The 12,791-nt window shown below is 39.8% G+C and overlaps 1 protein-coding gene across 2 annotated transcripts in view; it reads right to left on the bottom strand.

The window, feature by feature from the left end:
- Positions 1-6,401: 6,401 nt before the first annotated feature.
- Positions 6,402-12,791, bottom strand: part of ACYP2 (acylphosphatase 2) — a 200,812-nt gene continuing 194,422 nt past the window's right edge. For both annotated transcript variants that reach the window (XM_017859048.1, XM_017859049.1), the window contains exon 4: positions 6,402-6,860. In XM_017859048.1, coding sequence (XP_017714537.1) covers positions 6,746-6,860 — 115 coding nt within the window. In that variant the 3' untranslated portion in view covers positions 6,402-6,745. The remainder of the gene's footprint in view (positions 6,861-12,791) is intronic.

The raw sequence follows: 12,791 nt of genomic DNA, 5'->3' as shown, positions 1-12,791 counted from the left end.
CCTTATTCATTAGGTCTAGGGTGGGGTTTGGTAAGACGCATATTTAAAATGCTCCCCAGGTAATTCTGAAACCAACTGGGTTTGGCAGCCAGAGCTCTATGTACACTAATTCAATTTATCAGCTGCTAATTCCAGAATGGGTTGTAATTCTATTCTCTTTAGTATTTCCTACAGTTTGTCTTTAAGTGTGTGTGTATGTGTGTGTTGCCTGTTCTTCAAACTATGCTCTTCACTTCTCAACTAATATTCCTTCATCTATATATTTGAACCTGCACATTTTCTTCCTAAAGTCTCCCTTCTCTTGTTTCACAGAGATCAACTTTTATTGTATGCATTTCAGGATATACAATGGACATCAGCAGATGTTTCCTGAAATATTTTTTGTGTAGTAATTTTTAGAGGTATGTACTTCCTCTGATTTTAAAGGATAATGCACCCTTTACCTTGGGCTGTATAGTGCTTTTTGTGAATTACAAGGCTGGTTTTTGTTTGCTGTTTCTTCATCTTTTAATGAGGAGACTGATAATATACTGACATTTGCCAATAGAGAGTATTCCTCAGGTCTAAAACCTTAGAATGGTCTATCTACTGTAATCCAGTGTTTAGAGGTTTTTTGCTATGAGATTTCTAGGAGCCTTAACATTTAAAAAAAAAAAAAACTATGAAATGTACATATGAAAGGATATGTAAAATGTTTTGCAGAGTTTAAATAATTATAAAGTGAACACCTATGGAGTTACCATTCAAGTGGAGAAACGTAAGACCACCAGCTAGTTGAGAGCCTTCATGTACCTGTTCTGGAACACAGCACCTTTCCTGTAACCCAGAATAAACATTATCCTCGTTTTGTGATAATCGCCCCCTTGCTTTTGTTTATAGTTCTGTTATTGCTGTTAGCATCTCTCATTGCAATTTCTAGCATGCTCTGCCACTGAGGCTCTTTTCTATGCCTCCAGTTCCATGCTTTGAGAAAAGGCACTACCCACTATCCCACTACCTGTGACCTTCTCATTCCTATGTGCTGTGACTTACGAGTCATGTTAGCCCACTCAGTGGAGAAGCAGGGGTAGTTGGGATGTGGGAAGAGAGAGGTTGGTTGATTCTTCTTTTGCTGCCTCAGAAAATCATCCCTGATGAGTAGAATGATTTCTGCTCCATTTTTCTTTTTTCTGGTTGATGTAATATTACACAATATCTGCTCACTTTGTCAATTTCCTGATTAACCATTGCAGGCATATTTTTAATGCAGATTAATCTGCACTGAATTTGGTAGAAATTCTGCCTTGATGTTTACAAATGATGAAATGACTATGATGCTTGCTCTTTATAATGGTTTTGAAATAAAACTAAATTTTCAGTACAATAAATCTCCTGCCTCTTCTCATTTTCTCTATAGGTCTTCTAATTTTTGTAAAAAATGGGAATGAGAGAAAAAGCTGTACTACAGGCTTGTATTCACTGCTACTTGCAAAGCCCATTTTGCCAACATGGAAAATAAAACTAATAAAAGAAAAATGTAGTTTGAGGATGAAAGAAGTACCTTGAACATCCAACCAAAAATGTAGACTGATATTTCCAGCAGAGAAGAAAGCATAAGTCAGGCTCTCTAAAAGGCAAATAAAAAACACCCTATTTCTATAGAAAAACCAGCTAAAGAGATCACACAGTGACTAGAATTTTTAATTCTAAAATTAAAATTTTTTTCAGATGTCAGTTTTATTCAAAACCATTTGAACTAGTTAAGAAATGGAAAAGTAGTTCTTACGTATAATTCTAAATGTTAGGTTAAGATCTCCAAGACATGCTTATAAAACACTTTGATTAACCCACAAATTATATATGTGTATTTCCTCTTGCATTTTTTTTTTATCACAGTAAGATAATAATAGGAATGAAAGACAACAGAAAATTAATTTCAGAAATATTTTAGCTGACAGGGCATGGCAGCTCACACCTATAATGCTAGCACTTTGGGAAGCCAAGACAGGAGAATTGCTTGAGGCCAGGAGTTTGAGACCAGCCGAGGCAATGTAGCAAGACACTGTCTCTACAAAAAAAAAAACTTAAAGTAGGCTGGATTACTGGTGGCACCTGTAGTCTCAGCTACTCAGGAGGCTTAGGCAGGAGGGCTATTTGAGCCCAGGAGGTTGAGGCTGCAGTGAGCCCTGATTATGTCACTGTACTCCAGCCTGGGTGACAGAGTGAGACTCTGTCTCAAAAAAAAAATACTTTAACCACCTTAGCCACTGTGGACCTTTATGGGAGCCATTATGAAGAAGAATTTTTTTTCCAATAGTACTTTTCATGAATTATGCATGTTTTCAACAAAAATAGCTTAAGGTTAAGTATACATACCACATGGGCTTGACAGAAGTAATGAAGAGAATAGGAACTACGTTTGAGTTCAGCATTTATAGACATTTAGAAAAGAAGACCCTAGATATTAAATTCAGTGTCTTTGTGGTTGTTTTGATTTCTTTGAGGCAGAATTCTTCTCAAAAGATGTCTTATGGACAATCCTAATGTATGGAAGAGATGGGGGTGGAGATACTCTGATTGGAGCAGGGATCAGGGTCCTGAGCCAAGGTCAAACTGCCCATCTTTCTGACTGCCTTTCTGTAGCCCTCCTGGTACCACCTCCTGGGAGTCCTGTGGCTCAGTGGAATCCTGTACAAAATCCTGATTTAGTCTAACTTCTTGACTTTGCAGTTGAGGAAACTGAGACACACAGGTAATCAATGGATGGCCTGGGCCAGAATGCAGGTCTTCTGCTTCCTAGAGTAGAGCATTCTCTACTATACCATGCTGCCTGTTTTGAGCTCCTAAAATTAGTTCCAGACATTAAAATGTTTCCTTTTAACCAAACAGAGAACATTTTTTATCAACAGAAAGGAGATAAACTGTATAAAATACATATGTGGCCTGTATACTTTCAACTACAAGCTAATTTTAGAAGTGAATTCTGTTTTCTGTTGTCCCTAATTATGAGCTTAGTGATACATGCTTTTGAAAAATTCCTTCAGTAGACAAAGTTAAAAATACTTACTCATAAAAAATGGTGACCAGCTTGCAGCAAAGTCAAACTAACTGATAACTGCTGTCTGTCTCCACCCACTGCCTGTTCGTGCCTTCTTCAGTGTTTTCTGCCTTTGTACTGTGAGGTGCTATGCTGCATTCTTCAGGCATGAGGGTACTCCCTGAACTTAACGATTCCCACTCCCCGGATGAAATTTGCATTGCTTCTCCTCAACCTGAGAGGCCCACACCCTTCCTCAGATAAAAATCTCATTTCTCTCCTATACCCCTGTCGTTCCTCGTACACCCCTGTTGTTCCTATGTGCCCTACCGGTAAAGTCTTTTTTTTTTTTTTTGGCACATTTCCTCCAGTCGAGAAGATTCTATTGAACTCCTCGATTTAAAAACTCAGCATTTTGGCCAGGTGCAGTGGCTCATGCCTGTAATCCCAGCACTTTGGGAGGCCAAGGCAGGTGGATCACGAGGTCAAGAGATCGAGACCATCCTGGCTAACATGGTGAAACCTCGTCTCTACTAAAAATACAAAAATTAGCTGGGCATGGTGGTGCGCATAGTCCCAGCTACTTGGGAGACTGAGGCAGGAGAACCGCTTAAATCCAGGAGTCAGAGGTTGCAGTGAGCCAGGATTGTGCCACTGCACTCCAGCCTGGCAACAGAGTGAGACTCTATCTCGAAATAAAAAAAAAAAGGCCAGGCACAGTAGTGGCTCACGCCTGTAATCCTGGCACTTTGGAAGATTGAGGCAGGAGGATCACTTGAGTCCAGGAGTTTGAGACTAGTCTGGGCAACATAGTGAGACCTCGCCTCTACAAAAAATAAAATTAGCTAGTATGGTGGCATGCACCTGTAGTCTTAGCTTCTTTGGAGGCAGAGGTGGGAGGATCACTTGAGCCCAGGAAGTTGAGGCTGCAGTGAACCAATATTGTGCCTTTGCACTCCAGCCTGGGCAACAGAGCAAGATCCTGTCTCAAAACAAAAGATAGATATTTTTGTATAAATGTGAAAAATAATATGATTTTAGAAATCACACTTCTCCCCTAATTCTGATATGCTGCATCTTGAGGGGAACAGCATGGGCACATGGAGTGTTGAGATCGCTGGTTGATAGTCACTGAAATGTAGGTATCCAGTTTTTGCTTGTTTTCTTGGTTTCTAAAATGTCTAATTCTGATACAAATAAATGTATAAAAATTTGTTATCTAAAATATATGTAAATTAAAAATTCACTATAAATTCAATATGAAATTTGACATATTAAGTTTACTGTTGAGATGTGTTACCTGGTCCCCTATTTACATCTTGCTTTATCCTGATTTCTCTTGCTTTCTACCCATTCCTGAACACCTATTTTTCAATTATAATGTACATTTTTCATCCAATAATAGAATTTAGTTATGTACTAATCATTAAGTAATCTTGACTAGTGTGATTCATTTGGTGCAGTTAGAAGATTGTTCTAGTGATGTGTGATTTTCTTACAGAGAGAGCAGGGAAGGGAACTACCAAAGGATATCAGGATATAAGAAGTAACATATTGGTGTCACTTCTGAGATCATACATTTTTTTCAATCACTTAGCCTTTCTCTGTGTAGAGAGATACAGGTTTTGTTTATAAACTTGAGGGTGAAAAAAATGTCTATTTTATTTTCTCCAAATCAAAGCGAGCCTGCTTCAAGCCTCATCCTATCTGGAGGTGGGTATCTTAGTCATCCCTGGTGCTTTGTTCCCTTTCTCAGAAGGAACATGTAAAGAGTCGTATGCAGAGAAAACATTAAGGAAAGACCTCTCGGTGTCCAGCGCATACCAGTTGCTATGATCACTGTTCAAACCACCGTGGCCCCTTGTAACCACCCTGGTGTTTGTAGGATGCCTTGAAGCATTTATGGGGACAGGAATCTTGCTAATGCTGAGAGCCCCTGGGCCTGGGATCTGGCTTCTCTGGGAACTACAGCTGCTTCCTTTTCAGGTTTAGCTATAGGTAGAGGTGCCACTGGGGAGAAAGGTGCAGGTCTCCAGGACTTGGGAAATCCACAGCCTTTGTTTCCTTTCCAAAGTCTTGGATAATCTCCTTGTCTTCTTTAGCTCTCACAACTTCTGCTTCTCTTTTACCCCCTAAGAGCCCAGCATTTGTCTTTCTCTTTGACCCACAAGATAATGCCCTCTTTAAAATGAAATTATAGAAGAAAGGTTGTCTTCAGGGGGATCTGGCACCCAAAACTTTCCCTGAAATAAGGGAACACAAAGACTTGTCAACCTTTCTTGAATCAGGAGTGGGGAAACAGAAGGAGAACAAAATCCAAATAATATTTAGATTCTCCTGTGTGACATTTGACACATGTAATACTTAACATAGATGATGGTATTAAAATAATAGGAAACTTCTTTAGTCCTTTGTTTATTTGGAAAGTCATTCCCTAATGTCATGTTGTTTTATATACATTTGATCTCAATATTATCATCAAGGAGTTAACCTTTCCAATGAACAAACTCACCCTGCCCCCTTCATCTCTCCTCATTTCTTACCTTGCAGTAGGTAGAAAAGAAAGAGGCCTGCATTCGTTCTCCAGACCATGGAGGATAGCAATAGAGATTTGTTCCTTAAATAGAATAGTAGTTTTCAAAGTTTACTAGCAAGGTATTTGAAATTGTCCAAGTAGAGAGAGGGACACCAAGTGTGCAAGGCTCCGGGGACGCCTATCCCTACTTGAATTACACCAGCTGTGCTTTGTTTTGCTTTTCTAAAACTTATGTATTCAATTCTATATAAAATGTTGGTTTAAGGAAGGATTCCATTGCTATAAAAAGTTTGAGAATCATGAAATATGGGCAAGTATATGCCTACAACACTGGAAATTCCCCAGTCTTTTGCATTAAAGGTCTGCCTCTTTTAATATAATTTTATGCTATAGAAAAAAATCCTTCCCTTTTATATTCTCCGTTGCTTTATCAGTTACATGTGAAGCTTCCCAAGTGATAGGACAAGTTTAGGGGACAGTATTGTATGATTCAATTAGACTCTCAGTTTCTTTTCTGGTTAATAGGATATCTGTTGTGGGTGGTGGTTGAAAATCTTGATGCTTGCTCTACTGAAATTGTGAGTTCTTGTTAGCCACCATCATTCAGCCTGAATGTTCACTGTACACAGCAATATGGAAGGCATTAAGTAGCTCCAACTGAATAATGTTCACATTAACCAGAATTTTAAAAACTCTTTGTTGATAATATTTTATGGTTATATTGATCATCACATACATTTATTTCTAATCGCTGGTTCTTTTTAAAGAGTTTAATAACAAATGACTCAACTGTAGTCACAAATTATTCAGAGGATTTTATAATTCAACACAGACAACAGTATGTGAAAATAATTTTTAAATGGTTAACTTTATTTTATGTCTCGCCAAATAACATATATATCATATATGCTGTAATGTTCATTGAAATTAAAGATTCCATGAGACAAGTTTAAATTGTTCATACTAAATATTTTGTAATGACATTTTAATCTTAGAATACTACATTTTGCTTGTTGAAAACACAGTTGAGTAAAATTATTTCAGTGTCAGACATTTTAGTAACACAGTCGCTTAGCTTTCAGAACAGAAAGTTCCTTTTTCACCCTACTCCACTACTACTATTCTAGTATACATAGTCTTAAGAACATATAGTATCTATTGTGCAGTATAAGCATTACAATTTTTCTCTTCTCTTAGTATCTAATACTAAAATTGGAGTATTCAAGTTTAGAGATGGTTTTTTCATTGGAAAAGTTTGCGCGGTCAATGCGAGAACTAGGGCTTCCAACCTCGCTCAGCCAGGACTTCCTACAAAAACAGATAAATAAATAAAATTAGCATACAAAGTATACATGGATCAGCTAAAAGGACCCCACAGTAGGTATTAATGGGAGTTTACCTTTACTAAGCAACTTCTTGCATATATGTGATATTTAAACTTGTTTACATTGTATATATCACTCTAAGAATACCACAGAGTATAATGTATAATTAAATATAGACAAAGAAAATCTAACAAATTAAGCACAGTCAATTCCTGATGATTTTATATTAGGGTTATCCCCCACCCCCCAACTTAAAACACTCCAAGGCCACTGTTACCTAGCTCTTACACTCAAAACGATCAAAATATTTTTATAAGGAGCTTAGTAATAAAAACAATTCACTATTGTTTCCTCATTACTCAGCACGTGGTAGATGTTTCATATATTTATGTGTATGTAAATATATATATACACAGACACACACGCACACAGACATATATATGGTGAGAGAGAGCCATACTAAAAGAATAAAGAAGAAACATAATTTTCCAAACACATTAAAGTAAGAAAAATTGCTCATCTACTTTTATGTATTCAAATACTGTTTCTTATCACAGATTAACAAAGTGATTGCATTAAAGGACAAGTTGAATGCTCTGAAATATTTTTCTGATTATTTAGTGCAATGGTTTATCTTATTAGTGATATCCATATATTTAATTTATGCATTAGAGCACTTACCCAAGATGTTTCCTATATGGTTCGGGCCTATTGTATATTGCTGACATCTCAGATAACACTGAGGACTTTCCAGAATCTTTCTACCTATTACTAATTAGTTGGGATGATAGATCTGTTGGGACTATGGGTTTATAAAACAAGGCTGTTTTATACAAATGATGGCTGTTATATCTGTTGCTGTTGTAGAAACATCCTATGAGTTTCCTCATATCCCCAAATTATTTCAGGTTGTGAAGCTAGGGCTGTATACAGCTATGCAGTATGATATGTGACAATCTTATATAACTTTAGATTTAAAATATGTTTTAGGTTAGCTGAAAATTCCTCTTAATCAGGCTAGAGAAGAATTCCAATGATTCAAATTGCTATTGTGCTTTTTAACCCTTTATTTGGATCTTTTTTGTGACAGTTTAACTGGCAGAGGTTAATTTAGACTTCTTTTTCTTTAGCTCAGTCAGTTGAAATCTTTAAAATGAAAATTTCATGCATTGAAGGAAAAACTCAGTTCTTATGAAAAGGAGCTGATAGCTTCAACTTTACTAGTCACATCTTCTTGAAACCTCCTAGAAAAGAGAGACCACAAATAATACTGAAAGCTAAGATTTATTAAGCACTAACAACTTTTTTATTTGGGAGTCGGGGGACAGGGTCTCACTTTGTCATCCAGGCTGGAGTGCAGTGGCACGATCATGGCTCACTGCAACCTTGACCTTCAGGGCTCAAGGAATCCTCCAGCCTCAGTCCCCCAGGTAGCTGGGACTACAGGCATGCATCACCACACCTGGCTAATTTTTTTTGAATTTTAGTAGAGACAAGATCTCACTATGTTGCCTAGGCTGATCTCCTGGCCTCAAGCAATCCTCCCTCCTCAGCCTCCCAAAGTGCTGGAATGACAGGTGTAAGCCACTGCACCTGGCCAAACACTAACAATTTGTTCGGCACTATGCTAAGTTCTTTATGTGTCTTTCATTCCACATATGAACCCTGTAAGTCATAGGCTATTATTGCCCCCAGTTATTGATGAGAAAAGAGAGGCACTTAAGAGATAGTAACTTGCACAGGGTGGTTAGCAGAGTGGTTGTGAGGAGGATTCAGATTCTGAGTATATTTTGAAGATATAGTAAAAGTAGATTTGCTGACAGATTGAATGTGGGTGTGAGAAAAGGAGAGGAGTGAAGGATGACACCAGAGTTTTTGGTGTGAGTAACTAGTTGGATAGGTTTGTCATTTACTGAAATGGAGAGACTGTGAGAGGAGCAGATTTGTGGGAAGGGGAAGATCAGAGGCTCAGTTTTGGAATGTTACATTTGAGATGTCTGTAGACATCCAAAGCGAGATGTTGAGTAGGCAGCTGGACCTACAAGTCTGGTTAGAGGAAATAAAATTTGGAATTTGTCAGCAGGTAGACAGTATTGAAAGCTATAAGATTGGCTGGGATCATCAAGAAAATGAATCTAGATAGAAAAGATAGGTCCAATGACTGTACTTTGGGGGTTCTCCAATGTTAAGTGCTCACGAAGCAGAGGAAGAACCAGAAAAGGAGGAGAATAAAGCATCCAGTGAGGTATGAGAAAAACTGGTGCCCAGGGAGCCCAATCAAGCCCTCAGGAAGTAGAGAGGGATCCACCAGGCTGATGCTGCTGGCAGGACCAGTGAGGTGAGAAATGCGAACTGGCCATTGTGTTTAGCCACATGGATGTCACCAGTGACCTTGGCAGGAGCAGTCGTGGTGGCATGAAAGCCATATTTGAATGGGCTCAAGAGAATGAGAAGGGAGAAAATGAAACCATGGAATCCGAGACTAGGACTACTGGGCATTGGAACTGCAATGACTAATCCACCTGAGCTGATAACTCAATGTATTGACCTAGTTGAGATACCTGCCTGTATCTTGTCCTCAACATCAGGGACTTCTTCCCCAGCCGAAAGTATGGCCTGGAGGAATCTATGCCACTGATGGGGCAGATGGTCATGGTGTTGGGAGGCTGGGCTCTGCTTCCTCTGGGGGAGGATGGCCACTTTGTGTCATGGCTTCATATATGCTTCCCCTGTTGCTAGGAACCACTCTGCTTGATCTGCCTCCTCAGTTAGGAGTGTTCTGGTCACCTGTCACTTGGCAGGCCCTGAGACCTCACTCTCAAGTGCTGTTTTTGCAGTCAGCCTTTGGTAAGTGTGGCTCAGGTCTAAAGATGGCAGAACTAAGAGTTATCCAAGCAAAAAAATAGTCACAAAATTTCACAAAATTTATGGCTGATGAGAATGTGTGTGAAATATACATATATATGTGTATGTATACATACATATAAAATCACTCACCCTTAGTGTCAGAGCCACATAATTAAACAGTACTAGTTAATACAACTCAATAAATATTTAAGTAGGACTTTACGCAAATCATTCTAGATACTGGAGGGCATACATAAAGATTTAAAATGGAATTCCTTCCCTCAGTAACTTACATTCCAATAGAAGAGTCTGGAGAATAATAAAAATGGCCATAATGTTAAGGCAGAATATGATGGGCAATGTGATTTATATTATACAAAGGGAGAAGGGAATTGGGGGGTTAACCTGGCCGAGGTTCTCACAGACATCTTTGTGACAGCAATGGCATTTGAGCTAAGTTTTAAAGAAGATATTAGTGTTTTTTCCCCAAATCTTAGAATGGGAAATGCCAGTTTAAGCATGACAGAAAACCAAGAAGCACAGGAAAAATGTTGGTAATGTTAGCAAATTTTAAAAATTCAAAACACTTGAATAACTGGAAGAACGTCTTAAAGCCAAACAAACAGCAAACTGAAGAAACTTATTTGCAACTTTCTTACTATATAAACGGTACTTGAAAATTAATATACATATGGTATGTGGTATATTACCAATAAGTATGGCTGTGCAATAGAAAAATGTGCAAATAACACAAGCAAATGAAAGGGAAAGAAATATAAATAGCCAGTAAATAATATGTAAAAACATTCTTACTCATACGCATAATTTTTAAAAATACAAATAAAGCAAGAATAAGCCACCATCTGTCACTTATGGAATGATAAGTTTTAAAAGCTTGATAACATTCAGTAGTGGCAGTTAGGGTGTAGTTAGGCAATGTAGAAAAGAGGCACTTTTCTACATTGGTGATGGGAGTGCAAATTTGTACAGCTTTTTGAAAGGGCAACTTGGTACTACCTAACAAATTATTAAATGTTCTTGTCTTACAAACATACTGTCATTAAGGAGGGTACCCTGGGATTCAGGCTCTGAGATGATTAGCATGAAGTTAATTAGGGAGTGCTGTCAGGTTTAACAACCTGTGGAAGGCAAGGAAAGGAGGCAAGACTGGACTGAGGGAGAAGCTGGGCAATGATGCAGTCTCTATGAAGACCTTGGCCAAGACTTAAGGAGCTCTGAAACTGAGAAGACCCTTCAGAGTTGTCTCAAGTTAAGGTGAGAGGGCTGGTCTTTATATTCCCCACATTAACCCAGTCGTTAGAGGAGAGCTGCCCAGGGAAGAATACGTGAACTTTAGTGAGGTTACTTTCTTCTGCTGAGGCAATTCCTGAAGAAGGCTGATGGCTAAGGGCCATCTTCCAGCAGCACTCCTGGCATCTGGGGGACTGAATCCTTCAATCTTGAAAGGGAATCCGAGTGGTAGATCAGTGTCCTTTACACATACTCTCATAAGTAGGCAAAGGGAATGAATTGAAGATTCAAGCAAATGAGTGGTAATTGATGGAACAAGGCCCAGAGCAGTCAGAAGAAACAGGATCAAGAGATAAGTAGACTCATTAGGTAGAGAAAATAGGACACATTTTCTCTGTATGCAAGAGAAGACAGTAGATTTTAAAAATTGGAGAGCAATTTGGATAGGAAGAGGCATTCACATGAGATAGCTTCCATTTTCTCAGTGCGTGGGAGATAAGGTAATTTACTGAGAATAAGTGGGGTGGAGGAAGAGTTGAAGGATTGAATAAAGTGAAAAGGTGTAATAATCGCTAAAGGAGTTGACAAATGTTAAAGGAATTGTGAAAGAGCAATGAGGATCCTTAAAGTTAGTCTAGGTGACCAGGGACCTGCAAACACACCTGCCTGCAAGCAGTGTGCTCTTCAGATGCCTGTCCTGCAATGCAGTGTGCTCTTCAGATGCCTGTCCTGCAAGCAGTGTGCTCTTCAGATGCCTGTCCTGCAACGCAGTGTGCTCTTCAGATGCCTGTCCTGCAACGCAGTGTGCTCTTCAGATGCCTGTCCTGCAACGCAGTGTGCTCTTCAGATGCCTGTCCTGCAATGCAGTGTGCTCTTCAGATGCCTGTCCTGCAATGCAGTGTGCTCTTCAGATGCCTGTCCTGCAATGCAGTGTGCTCTTCAGATGCCTGTCCTGCAATGCAGTGTGCTCTTCAGATGCCTGTCCTGCAATGCAGTGTGCTCTTCAGATGCCTGTCCTGCAATGCAGTGTGCTCTTCAGATGCCTGTCCTGCAATGCAGTGTGCTCTTCAGATGCCTGTCCTGCAATGCAGTGTGCTCTTCAGATGCCTGTCCTGCAATGCAGTGTGCTCTTCAGATGCCTGTCCTGCAATGCAGTGTGCTCTTCAGATGCCTGTCCTGCAATGCAGTGTGCTCTTCAGATGCCTGTCCTGCAATGCAGTGTGCTCTTCAGATGCCTGTCCTGCAATGCAGTGTGCTCTTCAGATGCCTGTCCTGCAATGCAGTGTGCTCTTCAGATGCCTGTCCTGCAATGCAGTGTGCTCTTCAGATGCCTGTCCTGCAATGCAGTGTGCTCTTCAGATGCCTGTCCTGCAATGCAGTGTGCTCTTCAGATGCCTGTCCTGCAATGCAGTGTGCTCTTCAGATGCCTGTCCTGCAATGCAGTGTGCTCTTCAGATGCCTGTCCTGCAATGCAGTGTGCTCTTCAGATGCCTGTCCTGCAATGCAGTGTGCTCTTCAGATGCCTGTCCTGCAATGCAGTGTGCTCTTCAGATGCCTGTCCTGCAATGCAGTGTGCTCTTCAGATGCCTGTCCTGCAATGCAGTGTGCTCTTCAGATGCCTGTCCTGCAATGCAGTGTGCTCTTCAGATGCCTGTCCTGCAATGCAGTGTGCTCTTCAGATGCCTGTCCTGCAATGCAGTGTGCTCTTCAGATGCCTGTCCTGCAATGCAGTGTGCTCTTCAGATGCCTGTCCTGCAATGCAGTGTGCTCTTCAGATGCCTGTCCTGCAATGCAGTGTGCTCTTCAGATGCCTGTC

The sequence above is a fragment of the Rhinopithecus bieti genome, unplaced genomic scaffold, assembly GCF_001698545.2.
Source record: "Rhinopithecus bieti isolate Rb0 unplaced genomic scaffold, ASM169854v2 scaffold_47995, whole genome shotgun sequence".
Lineage (NCBI taxonomy): Eukaryota > Metazoa > Chordata > Mammalia > Primates > Cercopithecidae > Rhinopithecus > Rhinopithecus bieti.
This window is presented reverse-complemented; position numbering and strand designations above follow the sequence as displayed.